The sequence below is a fragment of the Epinephelus moara genome, chromosome 5, assembly GCF_006386435.1.
Source record: "Epinephelus moara isolate mb chromosome 5, YSFRI_EMoa_1.0, whole genome shotgun sequence".
NCBI classification, from domain to species: Eukaryota; Metazoa; Chordata; class Actinopteri; order Perciformes; family Serranidae; genus Epinephelus; species Epinephelus moara.
Window position 1 is genome coordinate 27,932,583 of NC_065510.1, and position 14,291 is coordinate 27,946,873.

A 14,291-nucleotide genomic window follows, 5' to 3' on the forward strand; every position below is an offset into this window, starting at 1 on the left:
GTGTAGCGAGTGGGTGGAAAGAGCCTTTGTGCTACATCATCTCATGTATATTGAAGTGTTGGTTTCCAAATGATGAGACACTGACCAGTGTGAATCATGTCAGGTCTAACTAATGTCAAGCACATAATAGTTTACATGGATCCAGTAAAAAGGGCAGATAATGATTAGGCTACTTACCTGCCTATTTGACTTAGTTCAAAGGCAAATTGACTTTTGGTTGTGATATTGCTTTACACACATTAAGCTGATACTTGATAATGGTGACAAATAATATTGAATTATCAAATTTACAGTTGACTTTTGCATTTTAAGTTATTCAATTGTACTTAAATAGTAAGAAACAAATCCACCGCTCTCATTTAATTCTGACCTTTAACATATTCTCACTTGTTTTCAGTCTAGTTTGTATGTGTGGGCATTTCTTGTGATGTTGTGAAATGATCTGAGATATTTTCAGCACCCAATGCAACGCCTGTTTCTGTATCCTGTCATGTGATTTCCTGTGACCCGTCAAATTCAGTCACAGTCAGTCTGTGTATGGACAGATCTGACGTCTGCTCCACCTGACAGAAACTGAGCAGCGCCAGCGGCACAAACTCCAGATCAGCCGCTCAGGGGTCCTTCACCTCAGTGGGACGTTGATGTAGGGTTAAAAGCAGGACAGTTTGATGCAGATTGCGGAAGTGACTTTTTTCAGAACATTAAGTTGCAGCTTTTGGTGGAGATGATAGTAGATTTGTGTTTTATATGACGCGAGGAGGTGTTTGAGCATTTGTAATTAAAGAGGAAGTGCAGGGAGAAAAAATGGAGGAGCACAATAATGTCAACTTCATGAGACTCCTGTCAGGTAACGGAAAATTACATAAAATTATATAAATGTGCCTGTGCATTTGTCATCTGTATGTGAGAGGGAGAGAGAGACGACTCTTGCTTGTTCAGCACTGTGTCTGCATTTGAAACATATAATTTTCAAACCAAAGCAACAGGGCTGAATGTCAACAAGTTTGCCCTGCTCAGGTCTAATTCATATAAATATCTAAAGAAGGGTGAACTTTAATTTGGCTCAGACATCTTTTTGACACATTAAGGTGTTACACGATGCATGATCAATTAATTTAAACACTTTTATTCACATGTACCTAACCAGCATTGGCTTACAAGACACTACTGACAAATAAATGACAGATTGACATATGCCATACTGTATGGCAAAAAATGTGATGAGAATATTATGAATATGCAGTTTGTAATTAACTACATAAACTACATGACCCAATGTACTTAACCACTAAAAAAGCCACAGAGATTTGTTAGACTGCCATCCAACTACTGCAATTTGTAGTTAAACTAGTATTGAACAATGTGTAGTTAACTACTCTCCAACACTGCAGATAAATATGCATATGGTTCTCTGTCCACATAAATGCCAAACATTGCTAGTTTGAATTCCCATATGTGAAGATATGTCTCTTTTATATCACTGTAAACTGAATGGTCTTTGGGTTTCCTACAGTGGGTCAGACAAAACAAGACATTTGAGGACGTAACCTTGAGCCTTTTCCACTACTTCCTCCCTTTTCATAGACAAAACAATTGATCGATTAATCAAGACAACAATCTGCAGGTTACTTAAAGCAAAATTTTACCCTACATACAACCTGTAGCATAAGCCAACTAAGTAACCATGCACTGTAATCTACATTCATGTTCCATTCTCACTACAGATGAGAGCACTCAGTCCACTGTGTCGTCGGACTCCTGTGAGTACTATCAGACAGAGATATTTGATCAGCTGCCCAGCATCCAGGCCAGCAGGCCGGAGCAGGACAGACAGGGTTCATGGGAGACATGCGAGGCCTACCAGGGTGGCCCAGAAGCAGGGGAGAGGATCAGCCATGGCCACCTGTCCAGAGACAAGGCATCTACACAGCCACTCAGGAACCTGGTCATGTGTATTCAAGGGAAGAGAGACGCCAGGTGGGAGAGCCTATCCCACACTCCTCAAATCTACTTATTGTCATTATTTTCATTCTACACCTTATTTTAATGTTCTAGTGGAAAAGGTCCACGCTGTCACCGAATCTGGCACAACATGTAGGATTCTTTAATTAAACATAAGGTTTTTTATACCTGAGTCCCACATGTTCCCCATTCTTTTAGGACTTGTGAAACCATAAAATGAAGCTTGGTATACTTGCAACACCATATTTACTTGTATAATCTATGAGTGTTGGCCAGTTCAACTAAAACGTTCCCCTCTAGTGGTTTTTGAATATTTTTTAAGGGCCGGGGGATGTGAATATCCAGTAATTCACACTCGAAGAGCAAAGATTAGATAAAAGGCTAAAAAAAAAAAATTTTTTTCTCTGTTAATCATCTTGGGAGCCTTACAGAGGCTTACAGAGTTTGGCTGAAATAGATATAAAAAAAAAAACAAGTCATCCTTGATAGTGTTCTGCATCAGGCAGGTGAGTTAAAGGGGAAATCAACTGATTTCATAAAGAGACAGATTTTATTTCATTTTTCTTTTAAGATGTACTATGCAGGATTTTCCTAGAAATGATGTACAGACTCATACAGAAGTAATCTCAATATTAACTTGACCCACTTTCATTTCATTTCATTTATTCCTTTTGACCCCTCCCCAGGTATAAGGGGCAAACAACAAAAAATAACATTAACAAATCAGGACAGGCGGCAGCCAATGCACAGCAAAATAAATAAAACAGAATTTGTGTACATACATACAAGTCAAAGCAAATCAAGATAAACTATTCAAGATTTTCTTTAAAAGTTTCAACAAATTTGACAAGACCTTTACTTTTCGAGATGACATTAACTTTTGAAACTTATAAATATTTGGATTTGCTCTATAGAACTGTCCGACCAACTCTCTTCTCTCTTTATCAAAAAAAGAACACACAAGTACATAATGATATTCGTCTCCTCGATTGCCAGTCAAACAAAGAGTACATTTCCGGGGGACATTTTCACGATCATACCTGCGCTCAGAGATAGGTAACTTATGATTTCCACACCGAAACTTAGACAAACAAACTCTTTCGGCAGGTCTTAACATAATCAGATAAGGTTCAAAAGTGAAATCAGTTTTAAACAATTTATAACTATCACATAAAGGGTTACTTTGTAATTTCTCATGCCATCTCTGTAGTTCCATATCAGATAATCTACGTTCAATCATTAATTTTAAATATTTAGGGTTCATCCGTCCAGCGTCATGCCATAAGTACGATAAACCACAATCATCAAGAATATTTTTAACTTTGGAAATCCATTTACACTGAAAAATATTGTCATCATACAAAGTCTTGAAAACAATAAACACAGTCAAAGAGATTTTTGCTGTATTATGACTAATTAAATGTACCCAAAAGTTAATCATTCTCATGTTTACCTTTAAATCTAAACTATTTCGACCAAACTCTCCATAAATAATACAATTTGCTGTGCGTTTATTAACATTAAGTAAACGTTTCAAGAAAGATCTGTGAAGCATTTCAATTTGGTCAAGTTTATGAAATCCCCAGACTTCACTTCCATATAAAAGAATAGGCACTATAAGCTGGTCAAATAACTCACATTGTATATCAACAGGTAACTGTAATCTAGTAACTCTGTTTTCCAAGGAGAATAAAGCTCTTTTAGCTAGTTTAACTTGCTTAGCTATTGCTTTATCAAATCGTCCATTAAAATTAAAAAACGTTCCAAGACAGTCATACTCAAAAGTAACTTCTAATTTATCTGAACCAAACTTAAATTCTGGGAGTATCCGTAATTTCCCCCTAGAGAAAATAACAACCTTTGTTTTGTCTGTGTTGACAGTTAAATACCAGTTTTTACAATAAGAAGCAACTGCATTTAATGCAGTGTGTGGCAGTTTATTTATCTGCACAGACTCTCCCCTCTGCCTGTATTTTCTTATTTTCCTCTTATTTTCTTTGTTTGGGATGTTTATGGGCAATTCCCATAATGCAGCTCAGTAGCAGCACTGTCCCTTCCTGCTAAACATCCACACTTTTCACACCTTGAGTTTGTAACACGGTCATTCTGTCAAAGTCTGTCCTGAAGGTAATCTGACAACCTTGATTACATCACTATGAGAGTACTCCCCGTGATTAGTAAACTGATGGATTGAGGGAAGGAGGTGTTAGTCTGCCTTTTTAAAAGCTTAATGTTCATCTTTAAAGTAACAGTGGGTAAGATTTAGGGGGAATTAAGGGCATCTAGCAATGAGGATTGTGGATTTCAACCTGCTGAAACTTCTCCCTGTTGGAATTCCTTCAGTGTTCATTGTTCAGGAGGTTTTCACTGGGATCCAACTTATTCACAAAGGTCTCTTCCTCTCCAATACAAACTGACCAGGTGATTAAAACCAGTAAAAAACACTGAATAAAGCAGTTTCACCTTGCAAATCAGTGTTTCTCCTTCGCTGTTCGGCACATAGCAGACAAGCGGTTAGCCTAGCACCTGCTAATGTGTGCTCACCTTTTCTCTGACAATTAAAGAGCCAGATGCTCAGGAGGTTTTTTAACCAACACATTCTCAGTCTGACCTCGTTACATATCGACTACAGTAATAGACTTTCCACTTTCAAGGTCCCCTGGGTGAGTTGGTTGTTGCCATTCTGGGACACCATGTCATGGTCTGCCTGTTGCATGCATTGTCTTCTTTCAAAATACGCTTCCGTTTTCACAGGAAATTTACCGTTTACATACAGTCTCTTTCAAAATAAAAGCACGTCAGTACAACAACGTGAATTGATGTTTTTTTCTAGCCTGAGTGTCATTCTGAAGCTCCCAGAACCTTCAGTCTGACATGGCTTCCATTGAAGGCGATTTACAAGGGGGAGGGAATTTGATTTTTTCCCTAACCAATCATTAGAGATCAACGACTCACCCAGAATCTGACGTCATTAGTATCCATGCCTCGGGGGTGCCGAAAACAAGCGAGCATTGCCTGTTTAAAATGTCTCTGTCGTCGTGCACGCCCAGCTGCATCGCCGTTAAATCCAGTTTAGCAGCTTCCTTAATTTGGTCCTCCATTAACGCGAGTAGTGGCGAAATACCTCGATAGCATCGTTAATGTGGTCTGTAGGATCTGTAGCGGTTGCCATTGTTGCTATCCTCACCAGTTACCCACCGACGTACAGCTTGACATCAGCGTGGCGCTGATTGGCTAATCGCTAGACTCCCGGCGTTCATTGGTCCGTCCATCGTTTGGACGAGATAAATCGCAAATTCATTGAAGTATGCCAGACCAGTGAGACAAGCCTACTCAGTTGAGTGGGCGGGGTCTATGGTCTGGAACCAGGCTAGTTTTTTTCTACTCCAACAACTAATGCACATGATTGGGTTTAGGCAACAAAAACACGTGGTTAGGTTTGGGAAAAAGAACAGGGTTTAGCTATATAATCTTACAGGACGCATTCACCGCTCTCCCAGGTGAAAGTCAGTGTTTGATGGACCTATCCAACAACCCTCTCATCCACCCTTTGTGGACTTTCGCTGCCTTACTTTTGTTCTTGTCCCACCACATTTCCCCCTCATGTGCCAAGCGCCGTTTAACTATAACAGCAACCATTGCCGTATCATGCCAACGTTAAAGGACGGCTTTTTTCCTCAGTGTCTGAGACTTCAAGTCACTGCCCAAGCGCCAGATTTCAATGACCTCAGACTGAGACTGGGTTGTTTTAACAGAAGCCGAATTATTGGCAGAGGCCTCTTCTTCTCTAAAACAAATGGAACTGGTGATTTAAACTGGTAAATTTGGTAAATGAATAAAACAGTTTCACTTAAAAAGTCAATGTTTTTCTGACGCTCTCGTTGAGGTGGTTGACAGTCGACACTACAAAAATGTTAATGGCCCTATCTAGAGCCAGTGTTTGACTCGTCTGTTCTGAGCTACTTAGAAAACACGGCGATGCAATGTGGCAATCTCCACAGACCAGGACCTGCTCCCTATGTAGATATAAACAGCTCATTCTAAGGCAATAAAATCACAACAATTATTATTTTCAGGTGATACACTAAAGAAAAAATACTTATGACTTTATATTCCAATTCTGCCAATATATCCTAAATCCTACATATTGGACCTTTAAAGTAAGGAGGTTAAATATTTGTTGCCTCACCTTTATGTTTTGTGTTTATGATATTTTTATGCTTAGGCTCAGGGTTTAACAATACAAGAGAAAAATTAATTAATGAATTATCACATTCACACTGTTAATTAGGGACAGGAGGAAGATGCAAATCAGCAGTATTGGTTTTTGGGAGTCCTGGAGGCGGAGCCAGAGCATCAACAGGAAGAGGGTTTGGGCGCAGATGAGAGGAGCTCTATCAGGCCTGTTGCCATGGCAGCAAAAACTCCGTGCCATCGAAGGTAAGAAAGATGCACATCATGACTTGTTTTGCCACCTGTTGGCTTCTAGTATATTGTATTACCATGACTAAATGGTTTCACCCTCACTGATCTGTTCCAGGCAGGTTTGGAGTTGGTGTGAAGTCGTACTTTGTGTTCCTCAGATATCTGGTTTACCTGAACTTTCTTCACTGTGCTCTCATCTCGGGTTTTATTCTGGGGCCTACGGCATTTTATGGCCGGAGCAACAGCAGTGGTGAGTCAGCTGTAATGACAGATTACAGTAAATTATCCACAACACAATGTCAAAAAAATTGCTGTGTTTGTTCTCTGTGGTTTTACAGAACCTTTGAAGTTTGGAGGCAATGACTCTGTTTTGGATTTCTTCCTGGGATCGGTATGGGCTTGTTTATTTGTGCTTGTGCACTGTATGTTTTCTTGCGTGTTTCATATAATTTAAATTCTCTCTTCCTGTCTGCAGGGCTACCTGGATCGTTCCCCAGTCTTCTATGGTTTTTATACTCGTGGTTCCCTGAATTTGATGTGCTTGAATACGCCTCTGCTGTACCTCGCTGGAGTCCTCATCATCCTCTTCCTCAGTCTCATCATGGTGGTCCGTCGGTCAGTTAAGTTGCTAAACAACAAAAAGCTCCAAAAGCTATTTTTCTTACACCTTAAAGACAGCGTCTATATTAAATCTGTAAACTTCTCTGACAGGACGACGGTTGGCTACAAGCACACCTGGATGCTCGGGAAGCGTTACAGTATGAACACGAGCTATAAAATCTTCTGTGGTTGGGACTTCACCATCCAGGACCCTGCTGCTGCTACTCTCAAACACAGCTTCATCAGAAACGATCTCAAGGTGAGTGGACGCAGACATGACACCTGTAGGTATGACAACACTCCTCTAATCTACTGTGGTCACTGAGCAAATGCTGGGAAAATTGATTGTAAACAGTAAATCTGTCCAACCTACTGCAACCACTTTGTCTGTTTCCCATACTGTGTGTAATGTTGGGTGTAACAGGGTGATTTAACCCAAGGCTGTAGCATATTGTTCACATTATTTTCACATAATCAAACTATTCTGTGACCCCTCGTGACCTGTAAGGAGTAGGGATATACAATATTATTGCAGATTAGGACACACAAAAAAACTCAAAAGAAGAAGAAGAAGATATACTTTATTGATCCCAAGGGGAAATTCAATTTTTTCACTCTGTTGGCATATACATACACACACAGGCCTGAAATACACACACATGCACAAACAGGACCTATACATGCATTAAACGGAGATATGTCACAGCAAGAGGGCTGCCCATGGACAGGCACCTTGACAGTGCCCAAGAGGCAAACTGGCACCTCTCCAGCTACCAGTCCACACTCCATATTTGGTACAGACAGGGACTTTTACCTGCAACCCTCTGGTTCCCAGCCTCCAGTCCCAATGGACTGAGCTACTGCCGCCCCAAATATATTGATAGTGGTGAATTTCCATTATCAGGGCAATCATGAATATCCAGCAGCACCCAGAGACTGCAGGGCAACCAACAATAAAAGAGACTCTGCAAAAAATAGGCTGCATACACGCCAACCTCAAAAAACACAATCAATGACATATTTTATATGGAAAGATATGATGTCATTTCAAATAGTTGAAAGGCCTGGCTGGGCGGCACGGTGGTGTGGTGGTTAGCACTGTCACCTCACAGCAAGAGGGTTGCCGGTTCAATCCTGGGTGTGGGAGTCCCTCTGTGCGGAGTTTGCATGTTCTCCCTGTGTCAGCATGGGTTCTCTCCGGGCACTCCGGCTTCCTCCCACAGTCCAAAGACATGCAGATTGGGGACTAGGTTAATTGATAACTCTAAATTGTCCGTAGGTGTGAATGGTTGTTTGTCTCTATGTGTCAGCCCTGCGATAGTCTGGCGACCTGTCCAGGGTGTACCCTGCCTCTCGCCTAATGTCAGCTGGGATAGGCTCCAGCCCCCCTGCGACCCTCAAGCGGATGAAGCGGTTAGAAGATGAATGAATGAATGAATGAATGAATGAAAGGCCTGGCTTTTAAGGTTGTTTGATTTTTTACTAAAAAAAATGTTTGTCTGTGATGCAGAACAAATATTTGTGTCTCAACAAAGTGTAGGATTAAGTAATTCCAGTATGTTTTGCGCTATTTTCATAAGCATGATGAACATCGATTATTGAGATAATATCTTGAGTTGTGAATTGTCATGGTAATCATTACATGGAGTTTTCATATTGTCCCATGCCTAGTGAGGAGAAATCTGCATTGGTTATGTTTCTCCGCTTAACTATCCAGGTTGTTTTTGGAGGGGATGCTGAAGCCAATCCCAGCTGACACTGGGCAAGAGGCTGGGTACACCCTGAGCAGATCACCAGACTATCACATTCACACCTACGGGCAAATTAAAGTCAACACTTAGCCTAACCGACATGTCTTTGGACTGTGGGGGGAAGCCGGAGAACCTAGAGAAAAGCCATGCAGACACAGGAAGAACATGCAAACTTCCATTCAGAAGGGCCCCAGCTCCCAGCGGTTAGAAACCAGAACACTCTTGTTGCACCACCATGCAAACTTGTTGCATTAACATTGGTATCTGTGGATGGTTGCCAAAAATATTTTCCCACCCTGCTTCTAAAACAGATGTCCCTTACCTACACTCACATCCATGCACATACATATATCATATATGCTGACACAGGGTTTTAAATGTCAGAAAAAAGGTAGTGTCTACCTCCTTCATGAAAGAAGGCCACAAGAGGCAACACTGCTTCAGGCAGATGAGGAAATTTAGTGTGCCCGGATGCCTGGTTTCAATTTTAGACATCAGTGGTTAAAAGTGTGCATGTGTTTCTAACCTCTTTGTAGAACCAGCTCAGAGGAGATATATAAATGTTCAAAACTCCCCATAAAGAGAGATTAAAGTACTGCTCCTTGCATTTTCTCTGGGCCCCTGTGTTTAGGGAAAAAGTTTGGAAACCATGTTCTACTACTTTCTAGTTTTATGGGTTTTTATAGCGTGTAAAATATATAGATTGTAGATACACTGTATGATTCTTGTGTATATATGTATGTATACTGCAGTTCTACTGTTTTAGATTAAATAGAGAGGTGATCCTGTATTTCTTTCTCTCCATCCTCAGCTGTTCCTGGAGGAGCAGAGTTTCTCCCTGCGTGAGTCTCAGAGGACGCTCGGACAGAGGGTGCGTCTCTACCTGCTCAGGTTTGTCCTCAACCTGCTCGTTCTGTCTCTGCTGGGTGGAGCCTTCTACCTCATCTACTTCGCCACCAAAACATCAAATTACAAGGTGAGACTTTGATGCTGGATGGTGTGTCTTGGATTTGGTTGAATAGATGTTCACATCTGACACCCTGGACTGTGTCTCTTAGAATGCTTACTGGTTGGTCAGTCTGGTGCTCCAGTACCTCCCTCCCATCACCATCACCTTTGTCAACCTTGTCCTCCCCCACATCTTCCGTAAGATCTCATCTTTTGAAGACTACTCTTTCACCATGCAGGTCAATGCAACACTTGTGAGGTAAGGTGCACAGGGACACAAACCCAGGATAACCTACTGTACACACACACACACACACACACACACACACACACAGCTTTGTCATTTCACTTCTCTTTACTTCAGGAGCATCTTCTTGAAGCTGGCCTCACTGGCGATCTACTTATTTTTCCTCTTCACAACAACAGAATGTCAGCAAGTGAGTTGATAGTGAGGTTCATATTTCAAGACTCATATGTGTCATTAAGTTTGTCATTAACTCCCTTATCATTTGTGTGTTTCTTCACAGAATCCTTCCCATTGCGGGGAGAACAGGATTGGTCGAGAGATGTACAAGCTGTGTATCTTCAACTTCCTCGCCACTTTCTGCAACACCTTTCTCATGAACTACCCCAGGAAGTGGGTTTGTTTAAGATCTACAGTCTCTTTCTTTCTTAGTCAGCCTTGGGGTTTGAATGGAAAGATCAGTGCGTTTGATGTCGTTCTTGGGTACATTCCCCAGCAGTTTGGCTAATCTATGGAAAGATTAAAGCTCAGTTAAACTGTGTAGTCAAGTGTCATTAATTCTCTGCCCAAACTATCTTTCCTCTGTCTGACAGGCTGGTGCAGGAGAAGTATCCTTTATCCTTGCTGGCCCGGTTGTCAGGGAAACAGCACTTCCTGATCCCTTTCAATGTGTTGGATCTGGTGTATGGTCAAACAGTGTCCTGGGTGGGAGTCTACTACTGCCCTCTGCTGCCTCTGATAGGAACTGTCACACTGATGGCCACCTTCTACATCAAAAAGGTTGTCTGGGACATGAGAGTTATGGTCCATCTATTTCAACTGTCTCTACCTCCCTCTTTGTATCTCTCAATGTTTAGATCCCATTCAACATCCTGTACTGGCATGGATGTCACAATAACCAATCTGGTCAAGGCATTCAGATATGAAATAAACAAATGGAAATTAGTAATTTGGAAGTGCCAAAGCAGCAATATTAAAATAATAACAGTACCTGATGGTTGTAATGATGGACATAGAGATAAGTAAACCTCTTCACCTGGATGTTATTTGTTTAGAAAAAATATATTATTTTGTGCAAATTATATTAACAAATTCCACTTTTTTTTTTAAGGAAAAAACATTTAGAAGAGAAGATTTCTCTCACCTAACTCCAGACAAGAAAGCAACTAAGAAAGTCTCTCAACATGTTGTAATATTCCTTTAAATAATCTATGTTGATGTTCTATATATGAGAGCTTGAACATTAATGTAGCAGAAAACAACTATATGCTATGTAAAGACATAGTGAGGTAATGTCATACCGGCATACATACGAACATATACACAACAACTTCAGGGCAGGAATTTCACGCCGATATGATGCCTCACTGTTCTGTATAAAAGGTACAATCAAGGAATGCGGGGACAGAGTTGTCTCACCTTTAAGCTGGCATCAGAAGTAGTAACAACGTAGAAACAACCTTTGAGTTAAAGGGACAGCTGGCAGGATGGCTATGATATTTTGACGACATGTTATGTATGCCACCCACCGCTGGAAGATTTAAAGCAACTGATAGCAGTTAGCAGCTAACTCGAAGAAGAAAAGCGCCCGAGAATGTCTGCAAATTAGGAAAACAATGAAGTCTGGGAGCTCCTTATCTTCCTAACAGGAGGCCAGATCAGCCACCATATAACAGGGGTAGTAAATGATTGTTGTTGACATGGTAATGCCATTGTTATTGTTCATAAAGTGCTGCTGACGCATATGTTATATGTCACACTGGAGGCTGATGCTCTTGTATTACACATCACTCCCTTCATGTATCTTTTGCTTCTGCGATGCAGGCATGCTCTCTAAAATGCTCAACATTAGATACAGAAAAAAGAGACGGATGGAGCCTTCTGTCCGTACTCTGTGTTCATTTCATCCGTATTTGTGCATGTTTTCTGAAAGCTTACAGATACGTGTGCTAATAATATATAGTGAAAATAGTGAAAGGAATTCTCCTTCCACTTGTTGGGATGTATGTAATGGCCACACAGACCACCTCTGAGGCCACCATCGCCTCATTTGTTGTGTGAAACTTTTGACTCAGACCTCTAGTGCCATTTATTGGCTCTATCTATGCCATCATAAAGGACACATGGAGGATGAGGAAAGTGACATCACAATGTTTGAAATGGACATATCTATTTTCGTACATAAAGGGAGTATAAATGAGTCTTAATAAGGGCTGAAGACACACACACTGTGTGTGTGTGTGTGTGTGTGTGTGTGTGTGTGTGTGTGTGTGTGTTCAGGTCAATGCATGTGAGTCCCTTCCTTTGAAACTATTGGCCCTCCCTTTTACCCCTGCTCCACCACCCTCTGGTTCCCCCTCAGGTCATCCCGATAACCTGCTTTACCTCTATTGGCTCTGTCAGCAGTATCGTCATTGTTAGCGCTGTTAGCCTGTTAGCAAAGCTAGCTGCTGCGGTTTCATCTCAACCACCTCCGTGTGTGCTTGTGAGGTCATCAGAGCTGAGAGCCATGTGAAGGCAATCCCAGCCCAGACTCTTAATGTTGTATATAGCACCATTAAATAGCTTCTTTTTTTTCATCAAATTTTGTATTGTTCTGTCTCTCCTTGTTTCCCTCTTGACTCGGTCTATGGTACATGGTTCTGCAATGACAGAGTTGTGACCATGAAGCTGCAGTAACCATCACCTGTATTTGAACATTTTCTAAAAATGTCTATCTCTCTCCAACACTGTCTTCAGTTCACAGTCCTGCGGTGCTGTGTGGCAGAGCAGAGGATGTTTCGTGCCTCCAGCTCATCCGTTTTATTCCACTTCATGTTGCTGCTCGGCCTCTTCATGGCTGCAGCCGCACTGGGCTTCAACCTCTACCAGCAAAAAGCTGCACTGAACGAAAACATGTACTGTTTTTGTTATTTTGACTAATGTACAGAGAACATACTGTCTAGGTGTAATTTTAAATGCTGTTTCTTGTTTCTGTAGTTGTTTAACTGTTAATATAAAAAATCTATTTGCTCTTTTAACACTCGAAGATCCCATTTATATTTAACTTTTCTCTGTTGCTCATTTCTCCAATTTCTTCTTCTCCAGTTCCTCCTGTGGTCCTTTTGGAAATGGAGAAACTCTGTTTAATGTGACAGGAGTGTGTATGAACAGTCTGCCAGGCGCCGCACAGACCACTCTCCGCTACCTGGCCTCTGAGGCCTTTGCCCTGCCGCTCATACTGGCTGAGATGTAAGTATGCAACAGGTTTAGGCAAACACTGGCTCTGTATTTGCTTTTTGATGAGTCTTTGGTGCTTGAAGGAAAACAGGTATAATCTGCCTTAAGACTGTTCCAACCTTTGTGTAAGAGAACTAGAAGCACTGTGTGTACAGTGGCATACATGTTGTGTAAAAGTAATAATCATCAGTGGATACAAGCTGTTTTAAAATAGACACACAGTACTTTCATCTGATCTGCTGGTCTTGCTACTGTTTCCTCAGTATAATCTTAACCTCATATGTGTCACGGGGACGAGCCAATCAGAAGGCCATCGAGAGACTCAAAGACATGCTGGTTATGGTAAGTCACATGTCATCAAACACTTACATATTTACAAATTAGTTACAGACAGAAGATAAGAAAATAGTTGATTTGGTTGTTGCTAGTGAATCATCAGCTACTGTGTCTGTTATTATTATGCTTCTCTAGTGTATCTGTGTGCATGTTGTGTCTATAGATTTGTATGTGGTTTCCTCACAGAGCAGCTCAGATAAGCGTTTCCTGGTGAAACAGCACGCCACAATGCTCAGACGTCAGAGAAACCCCCTCAGAGCGCGTTCTGCACCCATCAAAGAGGACGCCCCCCTCAACCACTGGAAAGACCACCCCTCCACGGATGCAAACTGATTAGAGTCCTCAAGCTGTCAGGCCCGTTCATCCACAGACACTTGAAAATAAAGCCTAGCTTTGGCTGACGGCAGCTGGGAATGCCTGGGGTGGCTGAAAATAAAAAGTCAAAGTAGTAATGAACTTTTTCTATTCCAGTTACATGATGTACAAAGAAATGAAATGCAGTTATGGCCTCTTTCTGCAAAGGTGTTATTTTAACCTTAATTGTCAGTTTGCAGTCATTTTTTATGGCATTGAAAATTTTGTTTATTTTTTTATTGTCCTTGTGAGTTTGTGAAGCTTGACAGGGACACTGTGTTTTTACTTTTTGTCTGTAAATTAAGAATTTATGCTTATAAGTGTAATTTTTATCATCATTTATGTGGTGGTCGTAGTATTTGTTTGTGTTTCCAAATGTCACTTTACCTGTGTTAAATAAAGTGAGTGTTTTTTTTAAATATCCCGCTCAATAAAGCCTTTAGCTTTATTTG

General features: G+C 41.0%; 1 protein-coding gene across 3 annotated transcripts; it reads left to right on the forward strand.

Annotated features, from left to right (window-relative positions):
* Window positions 1-550: 550 nt before the first annotated feature.
* On the forward strand, window positions 551-14,274 carry tmc8 (transmembrane channel-like 8). Of its 3 annotated transcripts, none has more exons than XM_050044186.1 (16): window positions 551-847; window positions 1,725-1,977; window positions 6,254-6,402; window positions 6,503-6,637; window positions 6,726-6,778; window positions 6,863-7,002; window positions 7,099-7,246; window positions 9,550-9,714; window positions 9,797-9,945; window positions 10,051-10,123; window positions 10,214-10,323; window positions 10,524-10,710; window positions 12,670-12,827; window positions 13,018-13,161; window positions 13,413-13,491; window positions 13,649-14,274. In XM_050044186.1, exons 1-16 carry the CDS (start codon window positions 805-807, stop codon window positions 13,697-13,699), a joined length of 2,037 nt encoding a protein of 678 aa, XP_049900143.1. In that variant the 5' UTR covers window positions 551-804; the 3' UTR covers window positions 13,700-14,274. The 3 variants fall into 3 exon arrangements, with proteins under 3 accessions (XP_049900143.1, XP_049900144.1, XP_049900142.1); XM_050044187.1 differs by having other exon boundaries at window positions 13,677-13,820; XM_050044185.1 differs by having other exon boundaries at window positions 554-847; window positions 13,672-14,274.
* The last annotated feature ends 17 nt before the right edge of the window (window positions 14,275-14,291 follow it).

Bases quoted from the DNA above. Each gene is read 5' to 3' on its own strand.
- tmc8 (XM_050044185.1), top strand. From the start codon at position 805: ATGGAGGAGCACAATAATGTCAACTTCATGAGACTCCTGTCAG. The intron at 1,978-6,253 runs GTGGGAGAGCCT...ACTGTTAATTAG, and splicing joins CAAGGGAAGAGAGACGCCAG to GGACAGGAGGAAGATGCAAA. The intron at 10,711-12,669 runs GTTGTCTGGGAC...CACTGTCTTCAG, and splicing joins CCACCTTCTACATCAAAAAG to TTCACAGTCCTGCGGTGCTG.